This window comes from Mobula hypostoma, chromosome 4 (genome assembly GCF_963921235.1).
Source record: "Mobula hypostoma chromosome 4, sMobHyp1.1, whole genome shotgun sequence".
Lineage (NCBI taxonomy): Eukaryota > Metazoa > Chordata > Chondrichthyes > Myliobatiformes > Myliobatidae > Mobula > Mobula hypostoma.
In genome coordinates this window covers 93,060,495-93,073,620 of record NC_086100.1, presented here as the reverse complement: position 1 = coordinate 93,073,620, position 13,126 = coordinate 93,060,495, and the positions used below count along the sequence as shown (strand labels likewise).

The window sequence follows — 13,126 nt, the reverse complement described above, 5'->3', positions numbered from 1 at the left end:
AGTGATTAAGATTCTATAACCATTTCGGATCATGCTCCACTTAAGCTTTCTATTAAAATTCAGGTCAATACACAAAATAATAGACAATGGTATTTTAATTCGTTGCTGCCTCAGGACTCGGATTTTGTTAACTTTACGAATGAACAGATTGATCTCTTTTTTACAATCAACTACACAGAGGATATTTCTGTGAACATTCTTTGGGATACTTTTAAAGCTTATATTCGTGGTCAGATTATCTCGTATTCTGCTGCTTTGAGGAAGAAGTTGAAGCAGGAGGAGTTGGTAATTGTGGACAAGATTAAGGAAATTGATAAGAAATATGTTACAGCTCCCTCTGAGGAGTTGTATAAACAAAGAACTGAACTTCAAATGGAACACAGTTTATTACTTTCGTCCTTGATTGTAAACCAATTAAAGAAAACAAGAAGTGAATTTTATGTACACAGTGACAAAGTTGGTAAACTGTTGGCTAACCAACTGAAGTGTAATTATACTAAATCTCAAATTAATCAGATTTATAATCAAAATGATCGACTGATATTTGATCATGCGGAGATCAATCAAACCTTCTTTGATTATTATTCTTCCTTATATCAATCTGAGTCTTATGAGACTCTAAATATATGAATGACTTTTTAGATAACCTAGATTTCCCTGAGATTTCACAGGATATGTCTTCTATGCTTGATACTCCCATTACTACTGATGAGATTAAGAATGTTATTTCCTCTATGAACCTGGGGAAAGCTCCTGGCCCTGATGGGTTTACCGTGGAATTTTATAAGTTTTTTGCACCTTCATTAATCCCTTGGTTCTGTAGGGTTTTGGAGGCTTCATTAAAACTTGGTAAATTTCCCGAATCCTTTTATAGAGCATCAATCTCTCTAATATTAAAGAAGGATAAAGATCCTGCTCAATGTGCATCTTATAGACCAATATCTTTATTAAATGTTGATTCTAAAATTTTTTCTAAATTATTAGCAAACAGATTAGAAAAAGTACTCCCTTTTATTATTTCAGAAGACCAAACGGGTTTTATTAAAGGTCGTTACTCTTTCTATAACATTCACACACTGTTAAATATTGTTTATACCCCCTCACAAAATGTTCCTGAGTGTGTTATCTCTTTAGATGCTGAAAAAGCTTTTGTTAGAGTAGAATGGCCTTACTTATTTAAGGTGTTTGAAATGTTTAATTTTAGCTTGAAATTTATATCCTGGATCAAACTGTTATATCATTCTCCTATGGCCTCGGTCCGTACTAACTCTTTAAGCTCACCTTTTTTCCTTCTTTTTCGAGGTACTCGACAAGGTTGTCCTCTTAGTCCTTTATTATTTGATATTGCCATTCGAGAATCTCCAAATATTATTGGGATAACTCGGGGCTTAAAGTCCCATAAAATATCACTCTGTGCTGATGACTTACTTTTATATATTTCTAATCCTCAAAAATCTATCCCTGCTGCTTTAGATTTATTAGCACAATTTAGTCTTTTTTCAGGTTATAAATTAAATCTTAGTAAGAGTGAACTTTTTCCGATTAATAAACAACTTCCCTTGTATCATAACTTACCGTTTAAATTGATTAATAATTGTTTCTCATATCTTGGGATTAAAATTACTTGTAAATACAAAGATTTATTTAAGACTAATTTTTTACCCTTAATTGATCATATTACTCAACTTTCATCTAAATGGTTTCCATTATATTTAACTTTGATTGGTTGTATTAATGCAGTTAAGATGTTTATTCTGCCAAAATTTTTATATATATTTCAGGCATTACCGATTTTTGTTCCAAAATCTTTTTTTGATAAAGTTGACTCTAAAATTTCTTCATTTATTTGGCAAAATAAAAACCCGAGATTGGGTAAAATACATTTACAGAAAGCCAAGTGAGATGGAGGTCTAGCATTACCTAACTTTAGATTCTATTATTGAGCAATTAATATTCGACATATGAAATTTTGGTTACTTGACCAAGATACACTATCCATTCCTTAAATGGGAAGTATTGGAATTACAATCTGCTCAGGGCTATGCACTTGGCTCTATTTTAGGTTCCTCTCTTCCTTTTGATTTGAAACGCCTCAAACTGGTCTCTAACCTGATAGTTAAATATACCTTGCGTATTTGGTTTCAATTCAGAAAATTTTTTGATCTCAACCAATTTGGGCTAGCAATCCCTATTTTAGGTAACATATTTTTTCCTCCCTCTTTCTCAGATTGTGCATTTCAAATTTGGAAGACTAAGGGTATTTCACGGTTTTTGGATTTATTTTTAGATGGTTCCCTTATGTCTTTTGAACAATTATCTAATAAATATAATTTACCAAGAATACATTTTTTTAGATATCTTCAAGTTAGAAATTTCCTAAGTACTATACTTTCTTCCTTTCCAATGTTCCCTCCTACATATATTTTAGATATTATAATTAACCTTAATCCATGTCAGAAAGGTGCAACGGCTATTATTTATAATATTATTATGAAACTTAGGAAAGCTCCATTTGATAAGATTAGGTCAGATTGGGAACAAGAATTGGGTTCTATTATTTCCGAGGATGACTGGGGGCAGATTTTACAATTAGTTAATACTTCCTCTATCTGTGCTAAACATTCCCTAATTCAATTTAAAGTTGTTCATAGAGCACATATGTCCAAAGATAAATTAGCTCGTTTTTATTCTCATATTAATCCTTTTTGTGATAGATGTCCGGGGCAGATAGCCTCTTTAACTCATATGTTTTGGTCTTGTCCTACTCTGGAAACTTTTTGGAGAGACATTTTTAATATTATCTCAAAGGTATTGAATATAGATATCTCTCCTCATCCTATTACTGCTATTCTTGGATTACTTAAAATTTCCAGTAATCTTTCCCCTTCAGCCCGTAGAATGATTGCATTTCTTACTTTAATGGCGAAAAGATGTATCTTACAACATTGGAAAGAGCCTAATGCTCCAACTACCTTTTTTTGGTTTTCCCAGACGATATTATGCTTAAATTTGGAGAAAATTAGAAGTAATCTTTATGATTCCTCACTTAAATTTGAACAGATCTGGAGATCTTTTATTCAATATTTTCATTTAATGTAATTTTTTTTTCTCCTTTGTTCCATATTTGTATTCCCTTCTTGCCTTTTTTTTAACTTTTTATTGGAGGTCGGGTTTGAGGACGTGATTTTAAGTTCTTCAACTCTACCTGTTTCCAAGTTAGCCCATTGCTTTGCTTTGCTTTGCTTTTAGTTTAGTTGCATGGTGGGTTTTTTTTGAGGTCTTTTTTTGGGGGTTTTTTCCTTTTCTCTATTGATATATATATAAAAATTAGTATACTATTATTTTACCATATTATTTTATGTTTAAATTGCACTGTTTGTATCAATTTTTTCGTCTGTATTTATATCTCCTGTAATTTCTAACAGTGTATTAGTGCCTTTCTGGTTTACCCTTTGTATACTTATTCAATAAAAAGATTTAAAAGAAAAATAACCCCTGTTTTATACAGGCCTCCAAACAGTAACCAGGACGTGGGCAACAAATTACAACAGGAGGTAGAAAGGGAGTTTAAAGAGGGCTATGTTACAATAGTCATGGGGTAGATTGGGAAAATCATGTTGGTGTTGGATTCCAAGTGAGGGCATTTGCAGAATGTCTACAAGATGGCTTTTTAGAGCAGCTTGAGGTTGAGCCCACCAGAGAAAAGGCAATTCTGGATTGTGTGTTGTGTAATGAACCAGGTTTGATTAGTGAGTTTAAATTAAAGGAAACAGTGATCGTTATATGATAAGGTTCTACTGTACAGTTTGAGAAGGAGAAGCTGAAGTCTGATGTCTGATAATTTTTCAAAACTCGTTAGATTCTGGACTAGTTCCTGAGGATTGGAGGGTGGCTAATGTAACCCCACTTTTTAAAAAAGGAGGGAGAGAGAAACCGGGGAATTATAGGCCGGTTAGCCTAACGTCGGTGGTGGGGAAACTGCTGGAGTCAGTTATCAAGGATGTGATAACAGCACATTTGGAAAGCGGTGAAATGATCGGACAAAGTCAGCATGGATTTGTGAAAGGAAAATCATGTCTGACGAATCTCATAGAATTTTTTGAGGATGTAACTAGTAGAGTGGATAGGGGAGAACCAGTGGATGTGGTATATTTGGATTTTCAAAAGGCTTTTGACAAGGTCCCACATAGGAGATTAGTGTGCAAACTTAAAGCACACGGTATTGGGGGTAAGGTATTGGTGTGGGTGGAGAATTGGTTAGCAGACAGGAAGCAAAGAGTGGGAATAAACGGGACCTTTTCAGAATGGCAGGCGGTGACTAGTGGGGTACCGCAAGGCTCAGTGCTGGGACCCCAGTTGTTTACAATATATATTAATGACTTGGATGAGGGAATTAAATGCAGCATCTCCAAGTTTGCGGATGACACAAAGCTGGGTGGCAGTGTTAGCAGTGAGGAGGATGCTAAGAGGATGCAGGGTGACTTGGATAGGTTGGGTGAGTGGGCAAACTCATGGCAGATGCAATTTAATGTGGATAAATGTGAAGTTATCCACTTTGGTGGCAAAAATAGGAAAACAGATTATTATCTGAATGGTGGCCGATTAGGAAAAGGGGAGGTGCAACGAGACCTGGGTGTCATTATACACCAGTCGTTGAAAGTGGGCATGCAGGTACAGCAGGTGGTGAAAAAGGCGAACGGTATGCTGGCATTTATAGCGAGAGGATTCGAGTATAGGAGCAGGGAGGTACTACTGCAGTTGTACAAGGCCTTGGTGAGACCACACCTGGAGTATTGTGTGCAGTTTTGGTCCCCTAATCTGAGGAAAGACATCTTTGCCATAGAGGGAGTACAAAGAAGGTTCACCAGATTGATTCCTGGGATGGCAGGTCTTTCATATGAAGAAAGACTGGATGAACTGGGCTTGTACTCGTTGGAATTTAGAAGATTGAGGGGGGATCTGATTGAAACGTATAAGATCCTAAAGGGATTGGACAGGCTAGATGCGGGAAGATTGTTCCCGATGTTGGGGAGGTCTAGAACGAGGGGTCACAGTTTGAGGATAGAGGGGAAGCCTTTTAGGACCGAGGTTAGGAAAAACTTCTTCACACAGAGAGTGGTGAATCTGTGGAATTCTCTGCCACAGCAAACTGTTGAGGCCAGTTCATTAGCTATGTTTAAAAGGAAGTTAGATATGGCCCTTGTGGCTACAGGGGTCAGGGGGTATGGAGGGAAGGCTGGGTTCTGAGTTGGATGATCAGCCATGATCATAATAAATGGCGGTGCAGGCTCAAAGGGCCGAATGGCCTACTCCTGCACCTATTTTCTATGTTTCTATGTACTTTTACTGCAGTGGAGTAAACAGAATTACAGAGGCACAAGAGAGGAGCTGGCCTTCATTGATTGGAAGGGAACACTAACTAGCAGGGATGTGGCAGAATAGTAATGGATGGAGTTTCTGAGAGCAGTTCAGAAGGTACATAATGCATACATCCCAAAGATGAGGAAGAAGGGAGAATGACGCAATCGTGGCTGACAAAAGAAGTCAAGGACAGCATAAAAACAAAATCAAAAAAGAGGGCATATAATAGAGCAAAAATTAGTGGGAAGTCAGGGAACTGGGAAGTTTTTAAAAATCAACAAAAGGTAACTAAAAAGTCATAAGGAGAGAAGATGAAATATGAAGTTGTGCTATTGAATAATAAAAGAGGACACAAGTGTTTTTCAGATATAAAAAGAGTAAAAGTGAGGAGCGTAGATATGGAACCACTGGAAACTGACGCTGGAGAGGCAGTAATGGGGGACAAAGAAAGAGCGGACCAACTTAATAGGTATTTTGCATCAGTCTTTACTGTGGAAGGCACTAGCAATATGCCAGAAATATATGAGTGTCAAAGCGTGCAAGTGGGTACAGTTGCTATCACTGAGGAAAAGGTACTTGGAAAGCTGAACAGTCAAAAGATGGACTACACCCCAGAGTTCAGAAAAGGTAGCTGAAGAGATTGTGGAGGCATTGGTAGTGATCCGAGGACGTGTGCTTAGTCCACTGCTCTACTCCCTCTATACTCATGACTATGTGACTAGCTACAGCTAAAATGGCATTTAGAAATTTGCCGATGACACCACTGTTGTTGGCAGAATCTCAGATGGTGATGGGAGAAATGTATGGGAGTAAGTTGGTTGATTGAGTGGTGCCATAACAGTAACCTTCTACTCAACATCTTGAAGACCCAGGAATTGATTATGGACTTCAGAAAGGGGAAGTCAAAAGGACACACACCACACCAGTGCTCATTGAGAGTTCAGCAGGTTCAAGCTCCTGGGCATCAACGTCTCAGTGAGTCTATCCTGAACCCAACATATTGATGCAATCATAAAGTGGCATGACAGCAGCAATACTTCATTAGGAGTGAGGAAATTTGGTATGTGTCACGTACCCCGTGACAGGGGTTAAGAAACCTGCAGAGATGGAAAACACTTTGGAGTCTTGTATTGCTATGAACTACTAATATTTATTAGTAACTACACAATACAGTAATATAAATGTAGATAAATCAAACAGGTTAGCAATGATTATATATAAAAGTAAGTGTGGAATATATATGTATGAAAAACCAAGCTTCGTTAAGTCTAGGGGTAAAAAGATACAGTCTTATGATGTTGAGTAAAGTTCAGTTCAGTTCAGTTCGTGGTATTGAGTTGAGTAGTGATGGGGAGAGAGAGAGAGAGAGAGAGAGAGAGAGAGAGACAGAGAGAGAGACAGAGAGAGAGACAGAGACAGAGACACAGAGACAGAGACACAGAGACAGAGACAGAGACACAGAGACAGAGACAGACACAGACACACAGACACACAGACACACGGAGACGAGTCTGCAGGTGAGCTGATGCCGTCGATCTTCTTGTCATCCTCCGAAATCCTTTACAAGTCACCGACTGTGACTTTAACCAGGGGGACTGGTCTTCTGTGGTGGAGCTATCACCCAGGCGAGGGTGGACACATAGACAATTCCCCACGAGTCAACCCCTTCTTCTCAAACTGGAATAGCAATTTGGATCGATCCGCCTGATCGATCCTCCAAAAACCCACTTTCTCTGTGGGCGCAGCAATGCTCATTCAGTGTCCAGATCATGTGCTTGAGGTCTATCATCTGACCTCCCATTTATTTCACCAGGCTGAGCATCACCTGCCATTCAAAGAGTCCCTCCTTCCTTTGTCTGTAAAGGAGTGCACAAGCAGGCAACCAGTCCTTGAAAGTAACATCAACAACCAGCCTTTGGTCACCATAGCAACTTTCGAGCTGCTCGGTGCTGTCTCCAATTCCAAACTCAGTAGAAATCTAAAGTTACTTCCAATGCCTTAAAGTGACAGTCTCTCTCTCTCTCTTTTTTCAAAAGCAACATATCGGTGGTAAATAACTCTGACTCTCAGTCTCTCTTCAATCAGTTAATAGGGGCATTCCTGGATCCCCTCACATATGTCACCAAAAACTCTGGCTAATTTCCTACAGATGTATGGTAAGGAGTACTCTTACTGGGTGCATCACTGCATAGTGATGCGAGGGTGTGTGCTTAGCCACTGCTTTACTCTCTCTACACTCACGACTATGTGGCTGGGCACACTGCTGTGAATTTGAGGAACTTCGTTTAAGAACACTATCTAGGAGCATATTTCAGATACTTCCTAATGAAAACAGATGAAAGTGGTACAGGGCAATTGGATTAGATCATCCAATCAGTTTTTTTAAAGACAGTATTGCTATCTGATTAAAATTGCACTTGGAGATAGTGGATTTGCACATAATCTGCTCCATGTAATGTGCAGGATAATGGTGAGTGATATTTACTGTAATACAATAAATTGCTCTTCATTGAAAAATATTCCTTCATTATGTTTTCACAAGTAACATTTTCTGCTGTAATTTCTTTCAGGTTGGGAACTCAGTTCTGATTATTTTTGTTAGTTATTTTGGAAGTCGAGTTCACCGCCCAAAAGTGGTTGGATTAGGCGGCCTTCTACTCAGTGCTGGAGCCTTCCTGCTTACCCTGCCCCACTACATATTTGAGCCAAATCAGTACAGCAAGACCATAGTAGGTAAGGCAACACAGTATTGCTGGATTTGCTTTCTCTTACCCGTTAATAAGCATAACGCGATACAAGTGGAAAATTAAAAATCTCTGACATTTTGAACTTCTGAATGGACAGAATGCTATAAAAATTTTAATAGGAAGAGGTACAGTTAACGTTTAAAGCCGAGACCCTTTGTCAGGACGATCTGAAATAGGAGCTAGTAAGAGATTTGAAAGTGGGAGGGGGAGGGGGAGATCCAAAATGATAGGAGAAGACAGGAGGGGGAGAGATGGAGCCAAGAGCTGGACAGTTGATTGGCAAAAGGGATATGAGAGGATCATGGAGGCCTAGGGAGAAAGAAAGGGGGATGGGGGAAGCCCAGAGGATGGGCAAGGGATATAGTGAGAGGGACAGTGGGAGAAAAAGGAGAGAGAGAAAAAGAATGTGTGTATATAAATAAATAAATAATGGATGGGGTACGAGGAGGAGGTGGGGCATTAGCGGAAGTTTGAGAAGTCAATGTTCATGCCATCAGGTTGGAGGCTACCCAGACGGAATATAAGGTGTTGTTCCTCCAACCTGAGTGTGCCTTCATCTTTACAGTAGAGGAGGCCGTGGATAGACATATCAGAATGGGAATGTGACGTGGAATTAAAATGTGTGGCCACTGGAAGATCCTGCTTTCTCTGATGGACAGAGCATAGGTGTTCAGCGAAACGATCTCCCAGTCTACATCGGGTCTCGCCAATATATAGAAGGCTGCATCGGGAGCACCGGACGCAGTATATCACCCCAGACGACTCACGGGTGAAGTGTCGCCTCACCTGTAAGGACTGTCTGGGGCCTTGAATGATAGTGAGGGAGGAAGTGTAAGGGCATGTGTAGCACTTGTTCCGCTTACAAGGATAAGTGCCAGGAGGGAGATCGGTGGGGAGGGATGGGGGGGACGAATGGACAAGGGAGTCGCGTAGGGAGCGATCCCTGCGGAAAGCAGAGGTGGAGAGGGAAAGATGTGCTTAGTGGTGGGATCCCGTTGGAGGTGGCCGAAGTTACGGAGAATTATATGTTGGACCCGGAGACTGGTGGGGTGGTAGGTGAGGACGAGGGAATCGTATTCCTAGTGGGGTGGTGAGTTCCGCGTTCGCCATTATGCTGAACTCTTCTTCCACCGGCTCCGTCTTAGAGCCTACTTCTTCAGCAAGAACTCTTCCACCCCCAACGATGACCCCTTCTCCTGTCTTCAACCTTCCTCCTCTTCATGGACACCCCGCTCTGGTCTTCTGCCTGCTCTGGATCTGTTTATTGCTAACTGCCAAGGGGACATCAACCATCTCGACTTCACCGCACCTTGTTCCCATTCCAACCTCACTCGTTCTGAACGCTCTGCTCTCCTCTCCCTCCATACTAATCCTAACCTTACTATAAAACCCGCTGATAAGGAGGGTGCTGTTGTAGTCTGGCACACTGACCTCTACCTTGCCGAGGCACAGCGACAACTGGCTGATACCTCCTCTTATTTACCCCTCGATCATGACCCCCCTAAGGAGCACCAGGCCATTGTCTCCCACGCCATCACGGACTTTATCCGCTCAGGGGATCTCCCATCCACTGCTACCAACCTTATAGTTCCCGCACCTCGCACTTCCCGTTTCTACCTCCAACCCAAGATTCACAAACCTGCCTGTCCAGGTAGACCCATTGTCTCAGCTTGCTCCTGCCCCACCGAACTCATTTCTGCATACCTCGACACTGTTTTATCCCCCCTTGTTCAACCCCTTCCTACCTATGTTTGTGACACTTCTCACGCTCTGAAACATTTCGATGATTTTAAGTTCCCTGGCCCCCACCGCTTTATTTTCACCATGGATGTCCAGTCCCTATATATTTCCATCCCCCATCATGAAGGTCTCAAAGCTCTCCACTTCTTTTTGGATTCCAGACCTAACCAGTTCCCCTCTACCACCACTTTGCTCCGTCTAGCTGAATTAGTCCTTACTCTTAAAAATTTCTCCTTTGGCTCCTCCCACTTCCTCCAAACTAAAGGTGTAGTTATGGGCACCAGTATGGGTCCCAGCTATGCCTGCCTTTTTGTTGGCTTTGTGGAACAATCTATGTTCCAGACCTATTCTGGTATCTGTCCCCCACTTTTCCTTCGCTATATCGATGACTGTATTGGCGCTGCTTCCTGCACGCATGCTGAGCTCGTTGACTTCATTAACTTTGCCTCCAACTTTCACCCTGCCCACAAGTTTACCTGGTCCATTACTGACACCTCCCTCCCTTTTCTAGATCTTTCTGTCTCTATCTCTGGAGACAGCTTATCCACTGAGGTCTACTATAAGCCTGACTCTCACAGCTATCTGGACTATTCCTCTTCTCACCCTGTCTCTTGCAAAAATGCCATCACCTTCTCGCAATTCCTCCGTCTCTGCCGCATCTGTTCTCAGGATGAGGCTTTTCATTCCAGGACGAAGCAGATGTCCTCCTTTTTTAAAGAAAGGGACTTCCCTTCCTTCACCATCAACTCTGCTCTCAAACGCATCTTCCCATTTCACGCACATCTGCTCTCACTCCATCCTCCCACCACCCCACCAGGAATAAGGTTCCCCTTGTCCTCACCTATCACCCCACCAGCCTCTGGGTCCAATGTATCCTCCGTAACTTCTGCCACCTCCAACGGGATCACACCACTAAGCACATCTTTCCCTCCCCCCCCGCCACTTTCCGCAGGGATCGCTCCCTACGCGACTCCCTTGTCCATTCGTACCCCCCATGCCTCCCCACCTATCTCCCTCCTGGCACTTATCCTTGTAAGCGGAACAAGTGTGACACATGCCCTTACACTTCCTCCCTCACTACCATTCAGGGCCCCAGACAGTCCTTACAGGTGAGGTGACATTTCACCTGTGAGTCGGCTGGGGTGATAGACTGCGTCCGGTGCTCCCGATGCAGCCTTCTATATATTGGTGAGACCTGATGCAGACTGGGAGATCGTTTCGCTGAACACCTACACTCTGTCCACCAGAGTAAGCAGGATCTCCCAGTGGCCACACATTTTAATTCCACATCCCATTCCCATTCTGATATGTCTATCCACGGCCTCCTCTACTGCAAAGATGAAGGCACACTCAGGTTGGAGGAACAACACCTTATATTCCGTCTGGGTAGTCTCCAACCCGATGGCATGAACATCGACTTCTCAAACTTCCGCTAATGCCCCACCTCCCCCTCGTACCCTATCCATTATTTATTTGTTTATATACACACATTCTTTTCCTCTCTCTCCTTTTTCTCCCTCTGTCTCTCTCACTATACCCCTTGCCCATCCTCTGGGCTTCCCCCATCCCCCTTTCTTTCTCTCTAGGCCTCCTGTCCCATGATCCTCTCATATCCCTTTTGCCAATCAACTGTCCAGCTCTTGGCTCCATCCCTCCCTCTCCTGTCTTCTCCTATCATTTCAGATCTCCACCTCCCCCTCCCACTTTCAAATCTCTTACTAGCTTTTCTTTCAGTTAGTCCTGACGAAAGGTCTCAGTCCGAAACATCTTCCTAGAGATGCTGCCTGGCCTGCTGCGTTCACCAGCAACTTTTATGTGTGTTGCTTGAAATTTCAGCATCTGCAGATTTCCTTGTGTTTGCGTGTTAAAATTTTTAATGTTTTTGTTCAAGGGAATGTAGGTCTCACAACCTGAGCTAGTGTTTAATGATAAGACTGGTGTCATGTGGTATTATAGAATACGGCAGGTGTGGAGTAGTACACTTTGGTAGATAAGAGGTAAAGGGCACAATGGCAGGACACAACTGTTATGCAGAAGGATCTTTGAGTCCAAGTCCATAGCTCCCTGAAAATAGCCGTGCAAGTTGATAGGGTGGAAAGTGAACATGCAGAATGATTATCTTTATTATTTCAGGCACTGAATTCAAGAGTAAGGAATTAAATTGCAGCTTTACAAACCGTGGTTGGGCTGTATCCAATTGTAGGAGGGATGGTGAGACTTCAGAGAAAGTGCAGAAAAAGTGTACCAGGATTTTATCAGCATAAAAGGGCTTATGCTATGGGGATAGGTTGGACAAACTTGTGTGGTTTTCTGTGGAATGGCAGAGTCTGAGGGGGTAACTGAGAAGTTTGTAAGATTGAGGGGTATGTATTTAAGGTGAGTGGAATAAGATCAAGTGAGATGTGCAGACTATGCACCTGTTTTTTATAGAGTAGTGGTTGCCCATGAGTATGCTGCCAGGGTGATGATGAAGGCAAATATGATAGAGGTGTTTAACAGGCTTTAATGTAGGCATGTGAGTATGTAGGGAATGGAAGGGTATGAGTTGTGTAGGCAGAGGGAACTAGTTTAGATAAGCTTTCAATTACTAGTTAAAATTAAAATAGATTGGCACCTCCTTAGTGCAAGAAGTTTGGATAGGGCAGAATCTATTAGGTGTGTCCAGGAAGGACTCCCGAGAATAAATGGACATGCTGACCAGAGCAGAGGCCATATTGGATCTGGGACTGGGCAATGAACCAATTCAGGTGACAGATTGCTCAGTGAGTGAGCATTTCAGAGACGGTGACTACAATTCCCTGCCCCTTAGCATAGCCTTGGACAAGGATAGGAGCAGACCAGTGGGAAGGTGTTTCATTTGGGGAGGGATATATACAATGCTGTTAGGCAGGAACTTGGGAGTGTAAATTAGGAACAGATGTTCTCAGGGAAATATACACAGAAATGTGGAGGTTGCTTAGGGAGTGCTTGCATTGATTTCTTGATAGGTTTGTCCCATTGAGGCAGGGGAAGATTGATGAGGTGTGAAGCATCTAGTCAAGAGGAAGAAGGAAGCATAGTTAAGCTTTGGGAAGCAAAGATTAGATGGAACTCTTAAGTTATGAGGTAGCCTGTACTTCACAAAAAGGTCCCCAATTTACATTGAGTATCACCAATGCACAGGAGGTTGTACCAGGAGCACTGGATAAAGGAGATGACCCCAACAGACTTCAAGTGAAGTGTTGCCTCACCTGGAGGAACTATTTGAGCTCTGAATGGTAGTGAAGGTGGAGGTGAAG

The 13,126-nt window shown here is 42.0% G+C and overlaps 1 protein-coding gene across 4 annotated transcripts in view; it reads left to right on the top strand.

Moving 5' to 3' along the window:
* LOC134345461 (solute carrier organic anion transporter family member 2A1-like) overlaps window positions 1–13,126 on the top strand; it is a 321,454-nt gene that overhangs the window by 61,192 nt on the left and 247,136 nt on the right. For all 4 annotated transcript variants that reach the window (XR_010017703.1, XR_010017702.1, XM_063046160.1 and 1 more), the window contains exon 3: window positions 7,932–8,094. Coding sequence is in view for 2 of the 4 variants with exons in the window: in XM_063046160.1 (XP_062902230.1) it covers window positions 7,932–8,094 (163 nt within the window). In the remaining 2 variants the exon portion in view is untranslated. The remainder of the gene's footprint in view (window positions 1–7,931; window positions 8,095–13,126) is intronic.